At 35.4% G+C, this 21,429-nt stretch overlaps 2 protein-coding genes across 2 annotated transcripts; one reads left to right on the forward strand and one right to left on the reverse strand.

The window, feature by feature from the left end:
* Positions 1-1,944: 1,944 nt before the first annotated feature.
* On the forward strand, positions 1,945-10,517 carry LOC109789964 (protein NRT1/ PTR FAMILY 6.3). The gene is made up of 5 exons (XM_020349036.3): positions 1,945-2,135; positions 2,321-2,498; positions 2,843-2,882; positions 2,974-3,545; positions 9,509-10,517. Exons 1-5 carry the CDS (start codon positions 2,021-2,023, stop codon positions 10,386-10,388), a joined length of 1,785 nt encoding a protein of 594 aa, XP_020204625.1. The 5' UTR covers positions 1,945-2,020; the 3' UTR covers positions 10,389-10,517.
* Positions 10,518-17,146: 6,629 nt separating this feature from the next.
* On the reverse strand, positions 17,147-19,834 carry LOC145958088 (uncharacterized). Its single transcript, XM_083074556.1, has 4 exons — positions 18,982-19,834; positions 18,832-18,921; positions 18,163-18,636; positions 17,147-18,060 (listed from the first exon to the last, which is right to left on the reverse strand). Exons 1-4 carry the CDS (start codon positions 19,832-19,834, stop codon positions 17,147-17,149), a joined length of 2,331 nt encoding a protein of 776 aa, XP_082930682.1.
* Between the last annotated feature and the right edge of the window lie 1,595 nt (positions 19,835-21,429).

The following is a 21,429-nucleotide window of genomic DNA, read 5'->3' on the forward strand; positions in this document are numbered from 1 at the left end:
GGATGTTGTAGGCCGTAAGGCTGAGGTGTTGTAGACCGAAAGGCTGAGGTATTGTAGACCGAAAGGCTGAGGTGATGTAGGCCGAAAGGCTGAGTTGTTGATCACTAAGACTAGAGGAGTTGTTTTCGAAATTTCCTCATCCCATTGTGTGGATTGAGTGGTTGTGGTGCTCTTGGAGCCCAATTTGTTGAAAACATCTCCTTGGAAAGCTGACCCTTGGAGTGGTAACTTGCTGTTCTCCTCTAAGTCTTAGTGGTCCCGTGTGTGGGCAAGGTCGAGGCACACGTGTACAAGCGACCACGGTATAGGGGCTAGGTCGAGCTATACCGATTACAAGCGACCAATACTAACTTATATGCGTGACGACGCATTGTATGTTTTATTGCAGTTATGCTGTATGGCTGATGACTTGTATGCTAATGATGTGAGATGTGTGTTGTTATTACTGAATGTTGTGGTATTTTAAGTTGATGTTGTTAAGCTGGTTGATGTGCTGATAACTGTAGTTGTTTTCTATTCACATATATATATATATATATATATATATATATATATATATATATATATATATATGTGTATGTTGTTTCCTTTCACTAGCTTACCATTTGTTGTTTCCATGTGGTTTGGACTGCGATGATCATACTATGTATGAGAGCAGAGCAGGGATAGGTTGGTGGCTAGTGGTGAGTCTGCAGCTGGCAGGCGGAGCTGATCCTTGTTGATGTTTTGTTGTTTCGGCTACTTGGTGTAGTAGCTTTGGGTGTATTTTTGTACATTTTGAATCTAGTCAGACTTGGACATGTATATATGTATATTCTAGATACTATATATATACTTGTTCCTTTCTGTCCGGTTTCAAGTGTACGATGTAGTGTATAATGACTAGTTGGGTCGTTACAATCCTTGTGGTAGAGAGAGTTTCAATTTTAATAGAATCCTAGTCATATTCAGTGCCTTCAGACTTCGGTGCATATAAAAAGAAAATATATATTCTATTTTGCAGCAAAGAGGTATAATTATATTAAGCCAGCTAATATAACAGGCACAGAGAGTACCCAATATTAGTGGAAACAAAGTTTTTACAAAGGAACAGAAAAAGGCTAACCCCAAAGAAAACAGAGTACAATTCTCTTGGACTAAACCAAAATCCAGATGACTCTCCAAACAAATATATGTATGGTTATGATCAAAAGCAAATACCCCAAGGAATACAAAGCCAGCCCTCATAAAACCAACACGAACATATTTTTTATAGAATAAAAAAGAAACAACTTTTATTCTCTTCTGTCCTTGTAAAATACTTATAGATAAGTGCAAGAATCACACATTTTCTTAAAGAAAGGCTAAAGTGGTGGAACCAGAGGTGTCAGATATAAATACGTAATCTTCTATGTAGGTATGTGTCGGCAATTCTAACATGTTTGTGTCCTAATATCAGAAGTGCTTTCTATTCTATCACTTCTGTTAATAAGAAATGAATTCACACATTTTCTATAATATTCATTCTAAATAAACAATATTACATGTTCCAATATCATCATAGTTCCAATTAATTTTCACATAATTGAGTCTTAATATTAATTTTTTATAAATTAAAAAATTTAACAACATACCACACCACACAGAGATTATTTAAAATATGCAATAAGAGACTATCTAATAATTATCCCCTTCTAATTAACACAATCTTTATTATTAATATTATAAATTAAAATATACTAAAAACTAGAAGAAGAAAACTTTATGAGTGTCACACATTAAATAAAATGCTATTAGATCCGCAAAATGTTGTAATTTCTAATGAATTTCGTAAAATAACAAAAGAAAAAAGTGTCCAAAATAAAATAATGTACCAGAATGTTGGCAGCATTATTTATCAGAATTATATAAAAGCGTGTCCAATTATTAGACGTTAAAATATAGAAACTATATATAGATATAAGCTAGCTTAACCCCGTTGTGGCATGCATACCTCCTAGTTCCCTTCACTAATATTCATCACCATTCATATCCTCCTCTGATGAACACTCTCCCTCAAACACCCGCGAAAACCATCCCAGATGCCTGCGACTACAAAGGCCTCCCAGCAGAGAGGTCCAAAACCGGTGGTTGGACTGCAGCCGCCATGATTTTAGGTCTCCAATACCATTACTTTCTTTCTAGCTACTATCATATATAAATACTCAGTTAAATCTTATCTTAACCATTTAAATTATATGATTCAGATTTACTCTTCTATTATAGATCCTTTATATTATGTGAGTATGTATAAGATAGGGTTGTTTATTTCCTTTTGTTCTCTGTGATGCATGTATGTCAGGGGTGGAAGCATGTGAGAGGCTAACCACAATGGGAATTGCCGTAAATTTAGTCACATATTTGACGGGTACCATGCATTTGGGCAATGCTTCCTCAGCCAACACAGTCACCAACTTTATGGGAACCTCTTTCATGCTCTGTTTGTTCGGTGGTTTTGTAGCTGACACTTTTATCGGCAGGTTTGTGATCACTCATCACTCGTCTATTACTTTTTACAACAACCCAAAGCAAGATTCAATTATTTTATTCAAATAAAAACTTTCACTGTTCTCTTTCCATTATTATAATATACATATCAATAAAATCGATCTATGGGCCCAAGTAGGATATTAATTCAAAAATCTTGAATACTAAAGTCTTCGATTAAATCAAATACGTACTACCAATTATGATCAACAATTAAGTAGATATTGATATATAATTGAGAACTATAACATCTCATTTACTCTCTGAAAAAGAAATAATATATACAGATTATGAGTTTATAGATTTTTCACTGCCTTAATTCTCTGATTGACGACAGATACCTAACTATTGCCATCTTCGCAACCGTTCAAGCAACTGTAAGACACTGCAAAACAATTCATCTTATTAATATCTGCATCCAATTCGATGAAGACCCTTTATTTATCTATTCATAAAATTTGGTTTCAGGGTGTTACAATATTGACAATATCAACCATAATCCCAAGCCTACACCCTCCGAAATGCATAAGAGACGCTGCGAAACACTGCGTGCCCGCAAGCAACATGCAGCTAACGGTGCTCTACATAGCTCTCTACACCACAGCGCTTGGCATCGGAGGCTTGAAATCCAGCGTGTCAGGGTTTGGCACGGACCAGTTCGACGAAACGGACAAAGGAGAGAAGAAGCAGATGATAAAATTCTTCAGCTGGTTCGTGTTCTTCATAAGCACAGGGACTCTGACAGCGGTCACGGTTCTTGTGTACATTCAGGATCGCATAGGAAGATACTGGGGTTACGGGATAGGTGTGTGTGCTATTTTGGTGGCTCTTCTTGTGTTTTTAGCAGGTACGAGGAGATACCGGTTCAAGAAACTGGTGGGTAGCCCTCTGACGCAGTTTGCGATGGTGTTTGTGGCGGCGTGGAGGAAGAGACATTTGGAATTGCCGCATGATTCGTCGTTGTTGTTCAACTTGGATGATGTTGCCGATGAAACTATCAGGAAGAAGAAGCAGATGTTGCCACATAGCGAGCAGTTCCGGTAAAACTTCTCACCTTCTACTGTTTCACTCATAGGCACACATCACAGTACTATAACCGACTCGTATAGTTAAATTTGTTTAACAATTCAAAAACACATGCTAAAAAATATATACTTGTGTCATCCATATCGATTATAAAATAATTACGTGATCTTGACAAGTTTACATTTGTGATGTTATTAATTTTTCATAAATTAATTTTGTAATTACTTGTCACGTGATTTTGAGTTATATATGTAATAATCTTTCGTTGTAATATCGATGTAAATATTTTTACACCGATAACAAATAAAAATTATTTTTAGAATGATTTTTAAAGTAATTATTTTTATGACAATATGCTATAAAATAATAACATTAAAGAACTTTTACGATACGAGTGTAGATAAATTAAATTCAGAATATATTTAGATTTTTTCATTTCGTTTCATTGATTTATTTTAATTTTCTCCGTGGATGCGGAAATATTAGTTGCATATTATTTAAAACACTCTTCATGTGGACAAAGTTTAATTAAGTAAGTCTTGTTAAATAATCTGTGAATCTATAACCCACTAGGGTAGCATAGCGGTAAGGAAATTTGGATGATAAATGAGTTCATTGGTCGTTTAAATTTTAGTACAATTTTTCTTTTAATCTATTCACAAGAATTTTATTCTTAAGTAATAATAAATAAATAAAAGATGTTAACCAGTGCTTTAAGGATACCAGTTAAAAAAATTAAAAGTAAAAAGTTATTAAAAAGTATAAAAATAATTTTTTATATATTTTTAATAAAAGTTATATATTAATTCCATAACCAATAGAACAAGGCACTCATCATAAAAAATTAAAAATATATATAATAAAAATTTGTTTAAAAAAACATGTGTTATAAGATGAATTGTTTTATTATGCACGATCACATTAATTACTAAATATATCATTCCTTCAACTTGGACTGGTCAGAAGTGCTGGTGTCACCTCAAGTAACCCTTTACGCTGTGGAACGTTGCACTTTAATAAATATGCATATGAATATGATATATACTCAAATTATAAATATTGGCTGTCTTCTTCTTCTCTAAAAAAAAAAAAAAAAAAAAAAACTTAACTCGTGTACCGAATTACCCGGGATCCACTTCTTATCCTGTCGTGTCTCGATTTGTGTAGTCACTTAAAAGAATACTAATTACACACGTAACTACTAATTGTGTAAAGGGTTTATACTTTAATTCAAAAGTCATCTACATATTTTCCTTTAAGAAAATACTATAAATATATATTTTTAGCACACTATTTTCCAATATTTTAAGTGAAGTAAATTTTCATGTTAATAAATAAGAATCATTTAATAAAAATTATATTTTATATATTAAAAAAAACTCTTCTTTGTATAGTTTTTAAGAATTTTTTTTAATGACAGAATTTGTAATAATTTATTAAAATTTTTATCTAATTAAATTTTTATTTATTATAATTATTTATAAATTAAATATTAATATTTTAAAATAAATTACCGATAACTAAAAATAATTTTTTGTTACAATACAAATTATTTATCATAAATATTTTTAAAAAAATTATATATATATATATATATATATATATTAATTTTAAATATAATATATATATATTCAAACATAATATTTAGTTATATATAATTTATTATAAATTTTAAGTATATTATATATAATAAACATGCATACATTGGGTATTAGATAAGAAAATATAATTATTAGCATTCACGTTTTTTTAAAATAAGTAAACATCCAGTAATGTAATTTCAAACTATCATATATATATATATATATATATATATATATATATTATAAAATTATAAAAACAATATTTTTCTCATTGATTGATAATGTAATTACTTTTATACTAATAATGCATACATATGTATTAAATTTTTCTTTGATATCTACCATCAACAACTAATTAGCGATTCCTACTTTGGTGAATGATATATGTGATATAAAAGAAAATTCTAAATAGCGATTGATCGCTTATAAAAAAAATAGTAATTTTATAATTCTCTTCCATTTTAAAAAAATTAAATCTAAACTGCTATCTTCCAGTTGCAAATTTGAATTTAATATTGATTCATATCTGTTTAACCATCGTTCTTGGTTATCGATAATGCTTCTCGAGAAAGCCTTTTGTTTTTATTATATATAGTTTTTGTAAACTTACACTATAATAGATCATTTCCTTTTTTCACATGTTATTTTTCTGCAATGATACGATATTCTACTTTAAAGTTTTTCATTCACGGTTAACCAGTTTATACTTTAAATTTTAATGTTTTCTTTCACAAAAAATGGTTCTTACTGGTCTATCTAGTGTACGGATCGATCAGTATAGATCAATATTCTATCATTGCCTTTCCACATGGAGGGTTTCGTGATCTTATCTAAGCTCACTTAGAATTAAAAGCACAAAAATTTATCATTATTTGCGTGGGATTTTAAGATGAGTTAATCATCTCTATATTGCTAGTGTGAAATTTTTTACACTAATAATTAATTATATTTTTTAAAATTGTTTATTTTATTATTATTTCATTAAATAAACAACTGACATGTCATTATTAAAAAATATGATTGGTTGTTAGTATAAAAAAAAACTTTACACTGATAATATATAAGTGATTAACTCTTTTAAGATACCTTAAAACTTTTAGAAAGTCTTCTAGTTTGGTATAATCTATAATTAAATAAAAATTCTCACTGTATCTTATATTTTTATTACAAATAAAAACTCTCATTAAATAACCATATATTACATAATTATTTTTAAAATTATTATTTTTTATGAAAAATAAAAACATGAAATGCCTTTAAGTCACTAATCGAAATAAAGTATGTTGTGTTTAGATGAGTAATGAATCGAACTTCCTATGATTTTTGAAAGCTATAAATACATAATTTGTGATGATCTCATATCATAATTTTATTTATTTCGAAAGTTGCATGAACTCAACTCACTACTAATACAAGCACAATTTGGTGGTGGAATGGCAACCACGGTAGTGAACTTTATCTTTTGAGGTAGGGCTCCCATGTTATTTAATCGTGGGAATTCAACTTTTTAATAAGTGCAAAATTGTCGACCTTGGACTCTTCATTATTGGCACGTAAAGTCGATCATGAAGTTGACAACTAAGCTTGTTTTCGTTTTCTCTGCTCGCTGGATTGGTCATGTTCATCCACGAGCTGAAAGTTCAACAGTAAAAATAGGCCTGACTTAGCATACTATCATATTTGCTTTAAACGATATACTATCTATAATCAAATAGTCATAAATTAGACATGTCACGTGACTGGTTTCCTACTTAAATATCTCTCATATAATTCCTTCCCTCCTTGGTGACCACATGACTGTTTACAATATGTCTGCAATCAGGGGAGAAATAGTTACCAACTTTTTTTTATTTTTTTTTTATTTTACTCACCTTTTTAAATTTTAGTTAGACAAGATTATTAAATGAGATAAAGTCTTTCCTATCGAATTTTGATGTAGTTGTATTCTCGGTAAAGAAAATTTTGACTTAATTATACTTTTAATTTTTTATTAAATGTATTCTCTAATAATGTTTTTATTATAATTTTTCTATCACTTTCTTTCTAACAATACACTTTTTCTAACACTTCTTTTTTTAATTATTAACAAAATTTGTGAGAAATACTAACAATGCATTATATATATATATATAGCAATCTTTTGAATACATTTCCTTTATTATTAAGTAAAATTTACTGATAGTTACAAAATTTTGTTGGTCCCTATATATGATTTTGAAACTTTTAATAAATTTTAATTTAATAATACAAAATGTATCAAAAGAAATTAACGTGTTAATATGTTGTTGACACCTCTATCTTGAAAATCATAAAAATTGTGAGTCTCACTCTTTATTTCATGAGTTTTACTAATAATTTTGTAGTTTTAAATAAAATTTAACAAATAAGAAAAATGAGTTAAAAATAATGTATTAGAGAATGTGTTACTTAATTAAGTTCATGTTCTATTATCTAAGATTTATAATTTCTCATTTTCTACACACAAAAAAAAAACTCACAACTTAAACCAATTATTTAAAAAAGAATTTCATTAAAAATTCACATTACAAAAAATGTTACATATAGTGACATACAAAAAGTATCATTATAAATATATTATATGTATGTACAAATCAATTTGATACATAGTCACACACAACTTTAGTATTGATTTTGAACGAGATCAAATAACATATATTATGTATCATTATAGTCTATATATTTTTTTTTAACAATATATCAATATATATTAATTATATTTATAATATAAATAAAAATAATTTTTAGTGATAAATATTATATCACTTTATTGTGTCATTCCATGATAATTTTTTGGTAGTCCCACCTACAAAAATATCAAATTTAAAAGCTCAAAATTTTGTCTTTTGTCATATCTAATCTCACTTTCTACTAAATTCTTTAAATTTATCATTTTTTATTAATTATTTTTCTTATAAATTTTTTATATTTTAAATCTATAGTAAATCTCCTATTATTTGATCGAATAGAACACAAGATTAAGTTTAAGTATAAAAAATTAAAGAAAGAGTTAAATTTAACTTAAAAATAATTTTATTCAAAAAATTAAGAAATTAAAATTATATGCAGAGATCTGATCTAATTAAATCCAACTATAGTTTTTGTTTCTTTCTGCTTGTGCAAGGGACATGCTCTCACGATGGGCAGTGTCCTAATTGAATAGAATATTATTCAAAATGAGCACCCTCATGTTCCTTTTTGTTTTACTTACTCTGATCCCAAAAGTAAATAATATAGTCGGTTTTATAATTTCTAAGAAGTCTAAAAACTGAAAGGAATCACGGGGGGGAAGGGCTAGCAGTGGCAAAGCTGTCTCTCAGTGGACGTACGTTCACCGCACCATTTGTCCTGCATGCTTCATAGTTCATACCACTTTTTCTCTTTTATTTTTTTTTTCCAAAAGCATACCACTTTCTCTTTAATCTCTCCTAATTAAGCCCTTTAATTTGTCTCACTTTCCCACACCTATCTGTCACGAACATGCCATTGTGGTTTGTGCTAGGTCTTAGCCCTACAATGTTGCCTTTAATTCTATATGCGATCGATCTATCTATGCACTGCTCTCTACTAATAGATGACTCGTTTTAATTTAAGATAAACGTCTTTGCCTGTCATGCCCGATACATGCAAACTTTCTCCGAAAACAAAAATATAATATAACCCTTTTAGCTAGCTAGCTACCAAAACCTTAATTATTCATCAACACCATGGTTTTAAATTCGTAATTACGTCTGCAATATAGTGGTTTTTCTTTTTTTACTCCATGCAACTCTATCTTTTTTTTTTTTATCCCAACTCAATGCAACTATAATTGTGAGTTTGTGAATTGTGACCGTATTTATTACATTTTCTTTTCAATGTCTATAGGAGATCCCACATGTAGACTGATAATAAGACAAAAGAAGTGAATATAAATGAGACAATAATTCTACTATACAAATTGTTTTTGTATAACTGACTTAGATAGTTAGATCCAAATTTGAATTCTAAAATGATATCATATATCTTACCTTATTATAATAATTGTTGTTGAGTTTATGACTGTAATTAACCGCAACTTAAAATCATGATATTCACATTATATGTGCGAAGTAGCAGTTGGAGCCGCTATGATCACTAAAACTCTAATACTATAACACATTCACGATTAAATGCAACTATATAACAATTATATCTAAGATTATATGTGTAAAATGCAATTTAAAACCTCGATCCGAAAAATTCACATCATGTAGCAACCACGACCAATCAATATTCTTATTTATTCTGGTCTATGCATGCATCTCTTGTATCCTTTTCCAGATATTATTATTATTAAGCAGTGATTTCCTTAAAGAATTAATAAATGTCATATTTTGTTGAATGTGTGAGTGAAGGTGCTTGGACAAGGCAGCAATCAAGGACCCTAAAACCGACGGGGAAGAAATAACGGCGGAGAAAAAATGGTATCTCTCAACCTTAACAGACGTTGAAGAAGTAAAAATGGTGCAGAGAATGGTCCCAGTGTGGGCCACCACCATCATGTTCTGGACAATATACGCCCAAATGACGACATTCTCAGTATCACAAGCGACCACCATGGACCGCCGCATCGGAAAGTCGTTCCAGATCCCCGCCGCCTCCCTGACCGTCTTCTTCGTGGGCAGCGTCCTCCTAACAGTCCCCATCTACGACCGCATCATCGCTCCCATCGCCAGAAAAGCCTCAAACAACCCGCAAGGGCTAACCCCATTGCAACGCATCGGCGTAGGGTTAGTCCTCTCGATCTTCGCAATGGTGGCAGCAGCACTAGTGGAAATAAAGCGGCTGAGAGTGGCGCACGCGCACGGTTTGGCGCATAACCCTCACGCGGTGCTTCCGATGAGCGTCTTCTGGCTGGTGCCGCAGTTCTTCTTCGTGGGGTCCGGTGAGGCGTTTACGTACATAGGGCAGCTAGATTTTTTCCTGAGGGAGTGTCCGAAGGGGATGAAGACCATGAGCACGGGTTTGTTTATGAGCACGTTGTCGTTAGGGTTTTTCCTTAGCTCCTTGTTGGTAACTTTTGTGCACAAAGCAACGCGCCACCGTGAGGCGTGGCTTGCGGATAATCTTAACCAGGGGAAGCTATATTATTTCTACTGGCTTTTGGCTATGTTGAGTTGTTTGAATTTGGTGGTGTACTTGTTTTGTGCTAAGGGCTACGTGTACAAGGACAAGAGGCTCGCTGAGCAGGGCGTGGAGTTGGTGGAACCCGACACTGCAGCTTGCCATGCCTAGGTTTTACTTTTTCATACGAGGAATGCTTATGCTTATGCTTATGCTTATGCTTAATTGCTTATGCTATGCTTATGTTAGTGCTTGAAAGTTGAATAAAAATGAAAATAGAGGAATCGAGATTAACAGAAATCGTGCTAGCTGTTCATTGGCAGTTTTTATGTTTCTCGTGCAAAACCATTCGTACGTCCTGTCTTTTGACGAGTACATACAACTTAATTGGATAAGTCGTGTGATGAAGTTATTGATACTGACTTTAATTTTTAAATCAAGCTTTTTTTTAGAAGAAATTTTTAAATTAAACAAGAATGTGGATATTAAATACCAAATGGTTTTTTTTGGATTAAAAGTATTTAATTTATAAATAATTTAATAAAATATGTTATGGTAATAAAACAACGGTTAAATTGAATTTTTGTTCTCATATTTTTGTTAAATCCATAATTTTAATTTTTCTATCTTAGAAAACATTTAACTCTCCTAATTTTAAAAAATTAAATTTTAATGTTGATATGTAGTTGTTTACGGTGGAATTAACCATCAAATCCTGGGTTCTTTTTATTTAAACTAGCACACGAACGTATTTCAATTTAGGTGCTTTACTGTGTTATCGTGTTACTGAGAATGGAGAGTAGGATGAAAAAGTCTTAACAACTACTTGTTTCGAAATGTTCCTCGATTAAAACAAACAAGCAATGTTCCCGCATGCAAATAACAATATGAATAAAATGAACAATGTATACATTCGCAATACAAATCATGTTCAAATTACATAATGTTCAAGCATTACAAGATTAAAGTCTATAACTACGTAATTAAAGGGAGAGAAGAGAAAAGAAAGACTACACTAATCCTACTCCTAAAAAGAGAAAAGACAAGTGGCCGAGAAGTAATCATACCCAAAGATGATTCCTTGCATGGAAGCCATATGTGCAGGCAGAGAATGCTTCAGAATTTGGTTAGAGTATGAGTTTTCCGACCTTTGTAAAGGTACGTAATCCTTGTATTTATAGAACAATCAAGAGTGGTTACTTTTGTGCATGTACGCCTCTAACTCATAACCGCTATCCATTATGCTTGCTACGTGGTCATGAATTGTAACTTCCTTTAACCGCTCTTCCCACGTGTCTTTTGTTTCTTCGATTGATTTTTTGGTAACCGCTCTGGCTTAATTACCTACTGGTTCTGGGAGAGTCTCAACACTTCGATTATTCTCGAGTAATCATTCTTTCTTGTTCGACTCTATCTCGAGCACACCCACGTGGGGTTTGTCAGGTTCTCAGCATGTGTTAACTTGAACTTTATTTTTCGGGCAGCGCTATCAATCCAACGTTTCGAGTCCCATAATGTCGAGTGGATCCAACAAGTGCCCCCCTAGGAATTCGATCTTGATATATATGCTGATATAGAGAAAGTCGAATTCCTACGGATGTTTACTTGAAGCACGCATTTTTTCGATGATACCCTAGTCTGACTCATATCTGGATTCGCATTTAATGTATATGACCATTGTCGCACTGATCTTGATGGCAGAGACGGCGCGTGTTTTCTGTTTTTTACTGTTACCAAAAATATTTAGGCGGCTGTTTCAATCATTAAATTAGATTTGAATTTACTCAGAAAAGCCCATTTCATTTGTGACCCTTTAACTTGTTATCTTTTACCCTAGGGTTAAAATCACCTTCACCGTTTGTTTCCTTCGCGCTCAAGTTTCCTTTGCTTTCAGAATCTTCTTCTCCGGCGAACCTTGCACACCCACATTCTTTCTTTCTTCCAAGTTCCTTATTTCCTTGGTTCCAATGGCCTCTTCTGCTGCCTCCAGCTCTGCTGCTGTGGTCTCTACAACTTCTCCTGCTGCTACCTCTACCTCAACTCCTGTTCTGACCACAACCACTGCATCCACCATGGCCACTGCTACTCCTACTCAGGGCACTCCTTTGTTCATTACCAATGCTCAAGTCTGTAAGGTTCAAGAGGGCGATGATACCTTCGTTCCTATTCCCGGCATGGAAGAGGCCAGTTTAAAGATATATCAATCTCAGGTACTTCTTCCTTTCTCCCTAGAGAATGGTTCTATCCATGCTTTTCTTGGTCCTTTTGCTGGTCAGAACAACAAGAAGTTTAGTAATACTCTTCTTCCTGAGGATACCACTACCATCCCTTTCATTTACTCACCCAAGATAGATTTAAATCTCTTTGCCGATACCACAAAAATTTTCAGAGCTTTTCCCCCTGTTAAAGAAAGACATTTATCTTGGCTAACCCGTATAGAAGCCTCTATGTCTTCTGAATGGAAAGAGATAGGTATTTTTGAATTTATCCAGCTAGCCAAATTTGACCTTCACCTTTTCGACCCTCAAATGCTCCTCTCTGCTATTTTCTTTTGGAATAGAGAAACTAGGGCTTTCGAGTTTCCTTGTGGTTTTGTTTGCCCCACTTTGCTCGACATTGCGGCTATAACAGGGTTACTGCCTCTTGGGGAGAGGTTTCATCCTAATGCCTTTGAGGAGGAAATCTCGATTAAGGATATTTCGATCACCTGGGATAAAAAAACCTATCTGGCTTTCATTACTGCCCATATGGGACAACCTGGTACCCCTGTTTCCTCTTCAGAACACATTGCATTTCTGATGTATTGGTTATCGGCCTGTGTTTTCTGTACTCCTTCCCTCCAAGTCCCAAAATATTACTATGTTCTGGCTCAGGCTCTTCATCTAAAGAAACACATATGTTTGAGCAAGTTGCTTCTAGCTTCTCTATACACATGCCTCGACGAAGCTTCTGAGAGTCTTTCTCGAGAGTCAGGGCCTCGAAATCTTTCCGGTCCACTATGGCTGCTCCAACTATGGCTCAACGCCATTCTCGAGAAAAGGCTCCATTTACCTTCAACTCTCATTTCACTCTGTGAACTCGAAGGAGCTCGTTTGACTACCCTTACCCCACGGAAACGTCTAGTAGATAATTTTGAAAAATATATTAGAGCGTTTCTTAGTTTCACTGAGTTCACCGAGGATTTAGCCCCTTTTCTTCGACAAAATTTAATAGGTCCAGTCTGGCTACGTCAAAATAATCAGGTTGGGAGCATCAATCCTTCTTCGACTGACATCTGGTTCGGGTTCTTATCGTGGGACGTCATTTTCTCAGGCATGAGGCAAAAAGATGTTAGACTCTACCCTTATCAGCCTCAACTCTTTGCTCGACAATTTGGTCTCTGCCAAATGAAACCCCTACCTCTTCGACGTAAGGAAAGTATTGATGCAGATATTTGTGTCGAAGAGGGCAATTATGAGGAAGTCACTAACTTCATTCTTCGACCAGAGAAAAAACTTAAGCTTACGCCTTCCAACTTTTCCCCTTCATTTTTAGTTTCAACATGCTACCTTCGATGGTGGTGTTATTATATTGTAGATAAGCTCATCAATTTTGATGGCTTTTTGAAGAAGCTGATAAACTCTCCTCTCTCTTGTTCGCAGGGTCCCAAGCAATCAGGTACTTTCAAGAATCAAACTATAATTTATCAATTTGAACAATTTTTTAAAGTTTGTTATCGACCTGACAACATGTTTCGGACCATCTTCGATGCCTCTGTCTCTCTGTCGAAAATGGTACATAGGAACATTCGCTCGAAAAAGGTAATTAATCCTCGAGGAAAAACTGATTTCGAAAAATTTTGCCCTAAAAGTATACCACCTTTGCCCAATGCTCTTTTTGGTTTAGCCAAGTATTTATCTTACCCTCCTTGGGTAAAAACACTCGACCCGCTTTACCTTGAGCATAAAGCAATCCCGATAAAGGATCGAGTTACTTATGCGAGATGTTCCCTGTACGATTTTCCTCGAAGAAGATGGTGGCCACTATGTTGGGTCGATAACACTAAGTTTTCCCCCGGTAAACAACTATAACCAAGATCCTTTCTCACATCTTTGTGTGTACTTATCTCATTTTCCTTCTGCGTTGTTATCCAGCTGCTATTCCTCAACGCGTTCCCCAACACGCTGATCAGATTCCTAATTGGGAAAGCGATGATGACAAAGGTGTGCAAGGGGCAAAAGGTCGAAAAAGAAAGATTGCTTCTGATAAGGTTACTCTTCGTTCTAAGGTAAAGAGTTTTTTACTCACCCCCTCTTTGGGCTTCTTCGATTATTCTTCATTCATTTTATCTTCTACTTTTCATGTTTCAGAATATCGAAATCCCTAAGAAGCAAAAAGTTGAGTCAAGCAGTATCAAGACAGTAAGAGAGTTCTTTTACCTTAAATTTTCTTATCCTTTTAAATCCTACTCATCTTGTTTCTTTACTTTCAGGTTTCGACTACGAAGAAGCAGGATAAAGGAAAGGGAAAGTTAGTAGTTTCTCTTCCTAAGAAAACTCAGAAACCTCCTACTGAGAAACTTCTTCAAGATGCGATGAAATCAGTACCCAAGGTATTCTGACCAATAATTCATTTTCAACTAGATTTTTATTAACTCTTTCTAACATTGTTCACCCATCATAGGGTATTGATATTATTGATGTTGATTCCTCTCGAGACATGTCGAGAGATATTCCTCTTGCCACTGAGACGTCCCTACAGGTTCACGTGTGTTCCTTTCTCTTTCATTACCTGGCTCGAGGTCTATTTTAATAACACCAAATGTTTATCTTTTCTTTTGTTTATAGTTGGTCACGTCTAATTGAATGTTACCGAGATGGCCTCGATAATGGCCTCCATCCAAATTCCTCCTCAAATCGAAGAAGATAAGGTTCCTCAATCGGAACCAGCTATCAATGAAGAGAATTTGCAACAAGACTCTGCTCAAGGTGAACCCTCTTTTGAGCTACGACCTCCCTTGAGTCCGAACAAGGGTATTTCTTTCGACTTTACAACTTTATTATCATAATTCTTTAATGACACCTTCTGATGTATTTTCCTTTCATACAGGTTCGACTGAATCGCCTCGACCCTTCACAACTTCCCCTTCAACCCAAGGCGGGGTTACTTCTTCTGTCTACGGTCTTTCGTCAATTCCTTCTCCGGACCTGGACTTAATGAGCTTTTTCGACGACGAAGATGAAGATATTAACAGTATCTTCGAAGTTTTAGATAATTGGACAAGTGGTCCTTCTAGGTCGGAGAAGGAGAAGGATAAAATCGTGGAGCCAGTTTCTGAGGTTCCTTCATATCAACCTTTGCTTGATTCCTTTCGAGCAAAGGCATATGTTGATGATCTTGATCAGGCTTTTCTTATTCCTGAATTCAAGACAGAAGTTGAACAAATGATGGACGATCTCTTATCCTACCCGAGCCTTCCTCCTGAGGTCCATTCTGAGTTACAAGAGTTTGTCAAACCTTTTAGCCTCGCATGGGACCTTCGATCTCAATGGTCTACTTCCTTTCAAGAGGTGACCCATGTCGAGGTTGAAAGCGAAGAAGACCGTGCTAAACTCGAAAAGCTCCGAACTGACTTGCTTAAGATCAAGGACTCAACAGCGAAAATGGTGTCTTCTCTGCAGAAATTACATCAAGAAGAAAAGGACATAGAGGCAACCATCAAATCTCTCTAACATGAGTTAGAGAGAGCTCGCTCGCAGAAAAATGCTATTAAGCTTCAAAGTCAAGAGATCAAGCAGCGTCAAACGGGTCTCAAGGAGGAAGGCAAGGTCATCTCTTCTCGACTTGCGAAGACCTTAGAGCAGAAGAAACATTTGGAAGCTCAATGTTCCTCTCGAAGGACGCGTTTAGATGAGGCTTACAATGCTTTTAAAGATTTTAAGTCCAAATATTGTAATAAGTAGGCTTTTATTTTCAGACTTCTTGTATGATGTACAATGGATCATTCTTCACTTTGATGAAAGTATTTCAAATATTTCCCATTTATTACCTTACTTATGTTCGAATTCATCTCTTTAATCACGTAGGCATTTTTCGTGTATACTTGTTCTACTACAAAGGGGCCTTCCCAATTATAAGACCATTTTCCTAAGTATCGAGACTTCTATTCTATGGGAAGTATCACCTTTAAAACTAAATCCCCTACTCGAAATTGTTGTACTTTGATTTTCTTGTTATAGGATTTTTCAATTTTTTCTTTCTGTTGAACAAGATTCTGTAAGGCCATTAACATTTCTTCCTCTAAAGAAATCAACTCATCATACATTAAATTCCAATAATCTTCAACAGGTAATTCGTTTTGTTTTTGTATGTGAATTGATTGTAAATTAATATCAACAGGAAGAATAGCCTCATGTCCATATACCAACTTATACGGAGTAGTTTTCGTGGCATCTCGAGGTGAATTCCTATAAGCCCATAGTATTTGAACCAGCGTTTCGTGCCAGCTTCGAGGTTTATTGGAAATATGCTTTTTGATTAAACCAATCACTACTTTGTTCGCAGCCTCTACTTGACCATTTGCTTGTGCATAATATGGTGTAGTGGCTATTAGCTTGATTCCTCTCGATTCTGCGTATTGAGCAAATTTTCGACCTGTAAAGACTGTGCCTTGATCTGTAGTAATTGTTTGGGGAATCCCAAATCTTGTAATGATGTGATCTTCGACAAAATCAATTATGTCTTTTTGCTCGACTTCTTTTAAAGGAATAGCCTCTACCCATTTTGTGAAGTAGTCTATGGCGACTAGTATATACTTGTGGTTCTTCGAGGAAGGTGGGTGTATTTGGCCAATCAAATCCGTTGCCCACCCTCGAAATGGCCAAGGCTTGATAATCGAGTGCAACTCACTGGCCGACACTCTTTGTATCGGTCCATGTTTCTGACACTCTTCACAACTTCTTGCGAATTCGACAGTCCTTGATCATAGTTGGCCAATACAAACCTTTTCTTGATAATTCCCACTTCATTTTCTTTCCAGCTTGATGTGCTCCACAAATACCTTCGTGTATCTCCGCCATTGCTATGTAGCTCTCATCTTTCCCCAAACATTTGAATAAAACTCCGTCGAAACCCTTTTTATACAATTCATTATTCAGTAAAAGATAACTAAGGGCTTGGAGTTTAATCTTCCTTTCTACCTTTAGGTTGGGATTTCGCAAGTATTCGATCAATTCGCTTCTCCAATCTTGCTGACTTACTGAACTAACATTCATAATTTCTCGGTGCTCCACCAATTCATTTTCTGTGTGGATTAAATACTCGAGACATTCTTCACTTACTTTATACCCTGAGGCTGTTTGAGCCAACTTATTTGCAATGATATTTGAGCCTCGAGGAATATGTTGTAATTCGACTTCATCAAAAGTGTTAAGTAATTGCACGACTCGAGCCTTTAATTCAATTAACCTCTCATTTAAGCACTTATATTCTTGTGTTAATTGTTTGACAACTAATTGTGAATCCCCTCGAATCAATACATTTCGAGCACCCAACTCCATTAATATTTCGAGTCCAGCTATCAACGCTTGATACTCAGTTTCGTTGTTCGAATACTTTTTGTTCATTTTAAGTGACACTTTTGTCGGCAATCCCTGAGGGTTTAGGATTAAAAGACCTATTCCAGCGCCTGACTCATGTTTCGATCCGTCAAAATATAATTGCCATGGTTTCGTGGTTAAGTATAAAATCTCTTTTGACTCATTCGAGTGATCAGCGAGAAAATCTGCGAGTACTTGACCTTTAACTGCTTTTAGTGGTTCAAAAGTAAGTGAATATTCAGTTAATGCAAGTGCCCATTTACCAACTCGAGAATGTAAAACAGGTTTACACAACATATACTTAATCACATTACTTCGACAAAATATTACAACATCACGAGTCCTAATGTAATACTTCAACTTTGTACAAGCAACATATAAACTTAAACACAATTTCTCTAAAGGAGAATATCTAATTTCTGCTCCTACTAACATTCGACTTAGATAATAGATGACTCTCTCGATGCCATTTTCATCTTCTTGCGCCAGCATGCCCGCAATAGTCGAATCACTAGTTGAAATGTACAACTTCAGTTGCTTCCCTTCAAAGATTGGTGCGAGTACTGGAGGATGAGCCAAGTACTCTTTGATGTTATCGAATGCTTTCTGGTGATCTTTATCCCATCGAAATTCTTGTTCCTTTTTTAAACGTAAAAGAGGAGAAAAGATTTTAGTTTTACCAGACAAGTTCGATATGAATCTTCGCAAAAAGTTCACTTTACCTAGGAGAGATTGAAGTTCCTTTTTGTTCGATGGAGGTTTAGTCTCCATAATAGCCTTCGTTTTGTTTCGATCCACTTCAATTCCTTTCTGGTGTATGACAAACCCCAGAAACTCTCCTGCTGTAACACCAAAAGCACATTTTAGTGGATTCATTTTCAAACCATGTTTTCTCATTCTCTCGAAAGATAATTTTAAATGGCTTAGATGATCCTCTTTTCGTTTCGACCCAACAATTATGTCATCAATATATACTTGTACAAACTTACCAATTAGATCATGAAATATTAAATTCATTGCCCTCTGATAAGTAGCACCAGCATTTTTTAACCCAAATGGCATCATCACCCATTCATAGACGCCTAAGGCACCTGGACATCGAAAAGCAGTTTTCGACACATCGTTAGCTGCAATATAAATTTGGTTATACCCAGAATAACCATCAAGCAAACTCATAATTTCATTACCTGCAGCTGCGTCTATCATGTTTTCAGCAATAGGCATAGGATATTCATCCTTGGGCGTTGCTTTGTTGAAATCTCGAAAATCAATGCAGACTCTGAGTTTTCCATTCTTTTTAATCACAGGCACAATATTCGAGACCCACTCAACATATCTTGAAGTTCTAATAAACTTCGCTTTTAGCAGTCTTTCAATTTCTTCCTTAATTTTCTCGACTACTTCAGGGGCAAATCTTCGGGGATTTTGCTTAACAGGTCTCTTTCCAGGAACTGTGGGTAACCTATGTTCCACCAATTCTTGATCTAATCCTGGCATTTCCTCGTAATCCCATGCGAAGCAATCTTTATACTCATGTAAAACTCGAAGCAATTCCTCCTTTAGGTTTCCTTGCAAGAACTTGCTCACGTAGGTTACTCTTCTAGCCTCACCCGTTCCTAAGTTTACCTCCTCGAGTGGATCCTGAGATTCTAACTTATATTCCTCTTTCTCCGTTCTTTCGAATCCCAATGGTGAGTCGTCGAAGATACAATCCAACTTGGGATCTAGCTCTTGCTCTTGGTTTTCTGTTGTTTTTTCGACCGCGTGGCCTTTTCCGTTTCCTCGATCTTCTTTTTTGCTCGAGACATCTTGGTCTCTTTGATTTCCTGTTTTTTGGTTTTCTTTTTCGTTGGAAACTCCCTGGTCTCCTTGATTTTCTATTTTTTGTTTTTCATCGGCCCATGTGGCCGTACTATTTTTATCAACTTCCTTCAAAAATGCTTTTTCACTTTGAACTTCTTCGGCCATATTGGCCGTTCGATCGGCTACGTAAGCCGATATTCGAGCTAAAAAGCTCGAGTAAGGATCTTTATCCTTCATTCTTCAAGTGGAGCCGAATCCTTCTCGGCTCGAATCACAAAACCTCTCCTTACATCCCAGCAAAACATCTTCTTGATGCCTTCTTCTTCATCCATCATTCTAGAATTGTAAGCATCGAAAGGTTTAGTTTTCGCAAACGCTGTAAGTTGTTGGTCAGCGAAATACATCCCAACTTCATAGGTTTTCTGATCAGCTTTAAGCATCTCTAACCCTTCATCATCATTCCAAAAAAAAATCTTTTGGTGTACAGTGGATGGAACAGCTCCTACTCCATGAATCCATTCTCGACCTAGCAGGACGTTAAAGTTTGCCTTAGATGGCGTTACTATGAACATTGTAGTCCTCCTCACACTTCCAATTTGTACGTCGAGCAGAATCATACCTTCAGGCTGAGAAGACTTTCCGGCATAATCCGAAATCATTATGTTGTGAGGTTTTAAATCCGCTAAGGACTTTCCAAACCTCTTCAGCATTGTCTTGGGTAGGATGTTCACGGCTGCCCCTCCATCAACAAGAACCTTATTTTCCTCTTGCCCCTCAATCAACAATGTCAGCAATAAAGGCTTGAGGTGTCCTTTCATTTCCTCAGTAGGAGAGTCGAAGACAGCAGTGTTAAACTTGGGAATAACCCTTGATATTTGGCTAACCCATACGATTTTCGACTCATAATTGGGGTCCTCGAAGAAGTCCTCTCGATGGATATCTTCTTGTTCATTCACAGCTTCCATGGCTCCAGCATACTCAGTTGGTAAGATCGAAACTATCCCACAAATGTCCTCTAAAGAGTCCTCGAAGCCACTCTCGAAGCAATCAGTGATCATGTCCTCCTCATCATCTTCAACGAACTTTTGAGATGACTCTCCTCTCTGGGGAACAGGGATCGAAAAACGATTTCCTTTTACTCCTTCAAAAGTAGCTTTCCGCATCCTTTGCTGTCTTCTCCACTGAGTTTTACTCAAATTGTTGAAAGGTTGTCGAAAGCCACGACCATAACTTCCCGTTGGGAATTTCCCTAGATTTCTTTGCACTGGGTTCCGTGGATAAGCCATCACTTGTTTCCCTCGACCTATTCCTCCGACCATAGGTCTTGGCGGTGCATTCCATTTGCCAATAGGCACATTAGCATTTGGAACAAAAGTGTTACCAAACCTCGATGAATTATACATCTCCATCTTTCCTACTGGAGCGTTATATTGAGGCATGTGAACCTGCCTCATAGTTAACCCAGCATTCAACCCGACGTTGGGCTTAGGCTTTTGTCGAAGGTTTTCAGCCTTATAATTCATCATCATATCTGACTCCTCAAAAGCCTTAGCAGCAGCCCTATCAAATACAGCACTACATCGAGGGCATAACATCACTTCTCTATCAGCTTCTTTCTTTTTCGACAAGAAATCAACTAAGCTATCCCCCTCTTTAGGATAAATGGGCTCCTGCTCCTTAGCAAAATCTTCCATTAGTTCCTCGAGCTTCTCATCAGAAATGGGCTCAATATTGTCATCCTCTTCGACAGTGACATCCACCATATTGATCCCTCCTATCGAGACTGGCTCGACATATCCAGTATGAGCAGCAAATGGGTCTGTGTCCACTTT

The sequence above is a fragment of the Cajanus cajan genome, chromosome 5 (assembly GCF_000230855.2).
Source record: "Cajanus cajan strain Asha chromosome 5, NIPB_CcT2T_4, whole genome shotgun sequence".
Classification (NCBI taxonomy): domain Eukaryota; kingdom Viridiplantae; phylum Streptophyta; class Magnoliopsida; order Fabales; family Fabaceae; genus Cajanus; species Cajanus cajan.

What these genes read in the sequence shown, in the direction of transcription:
- LOC109789964 (XM_020349036.3), top strand. Translation starts at nt 2,021, where the DNA reads ATGAACACTCTCCCTCAAACACCCGCGAAAACCATCCCAGATGCCTGC. An exon ending in TGCAGCCGCCATGATTTTAG is followed by an intron (nt 2,136 to 2,320) that starts GTCTCCAATACC and finishes CATGTATGTCAG; the next exon opens with GGGTGGAAGCATGTGAGAGG. An exon ending in TCGCAACCGTTCAAGCAACT is followed by an intron (nt 2,883 to 2,973) that starts GTAAGACACTGC and finishes ATTTGGTTTCAG; the next exon opens with GGTGTTACAATATTGACAAT.
- LOC145958088 (XM_083074556.1), bottom strand. Translation starts at nt 19,834, where the DNA reads ATGAAGGATAAAGATCCTTACTCGAGCTTTTTAGCTCGAATATCGGCT. An exon ending in CATGATAGACGCAGCTGCAG is followed by an intron (nt 18,922 to 18,981) that starts GTAATGAAATTA and finishes TTTATATTGCAG; the next exon opens with CTAACGATGTGTCGAAAACT. An exon ending in TTTAAGTTTATATGTTGCTT is followed by an intron (nt 18,061 to 18,162) that starts GTACAAAGTTGA and finishes TACATTCTCGAG; the next exon opens with TTGGTAAATGGGCACTTGCA.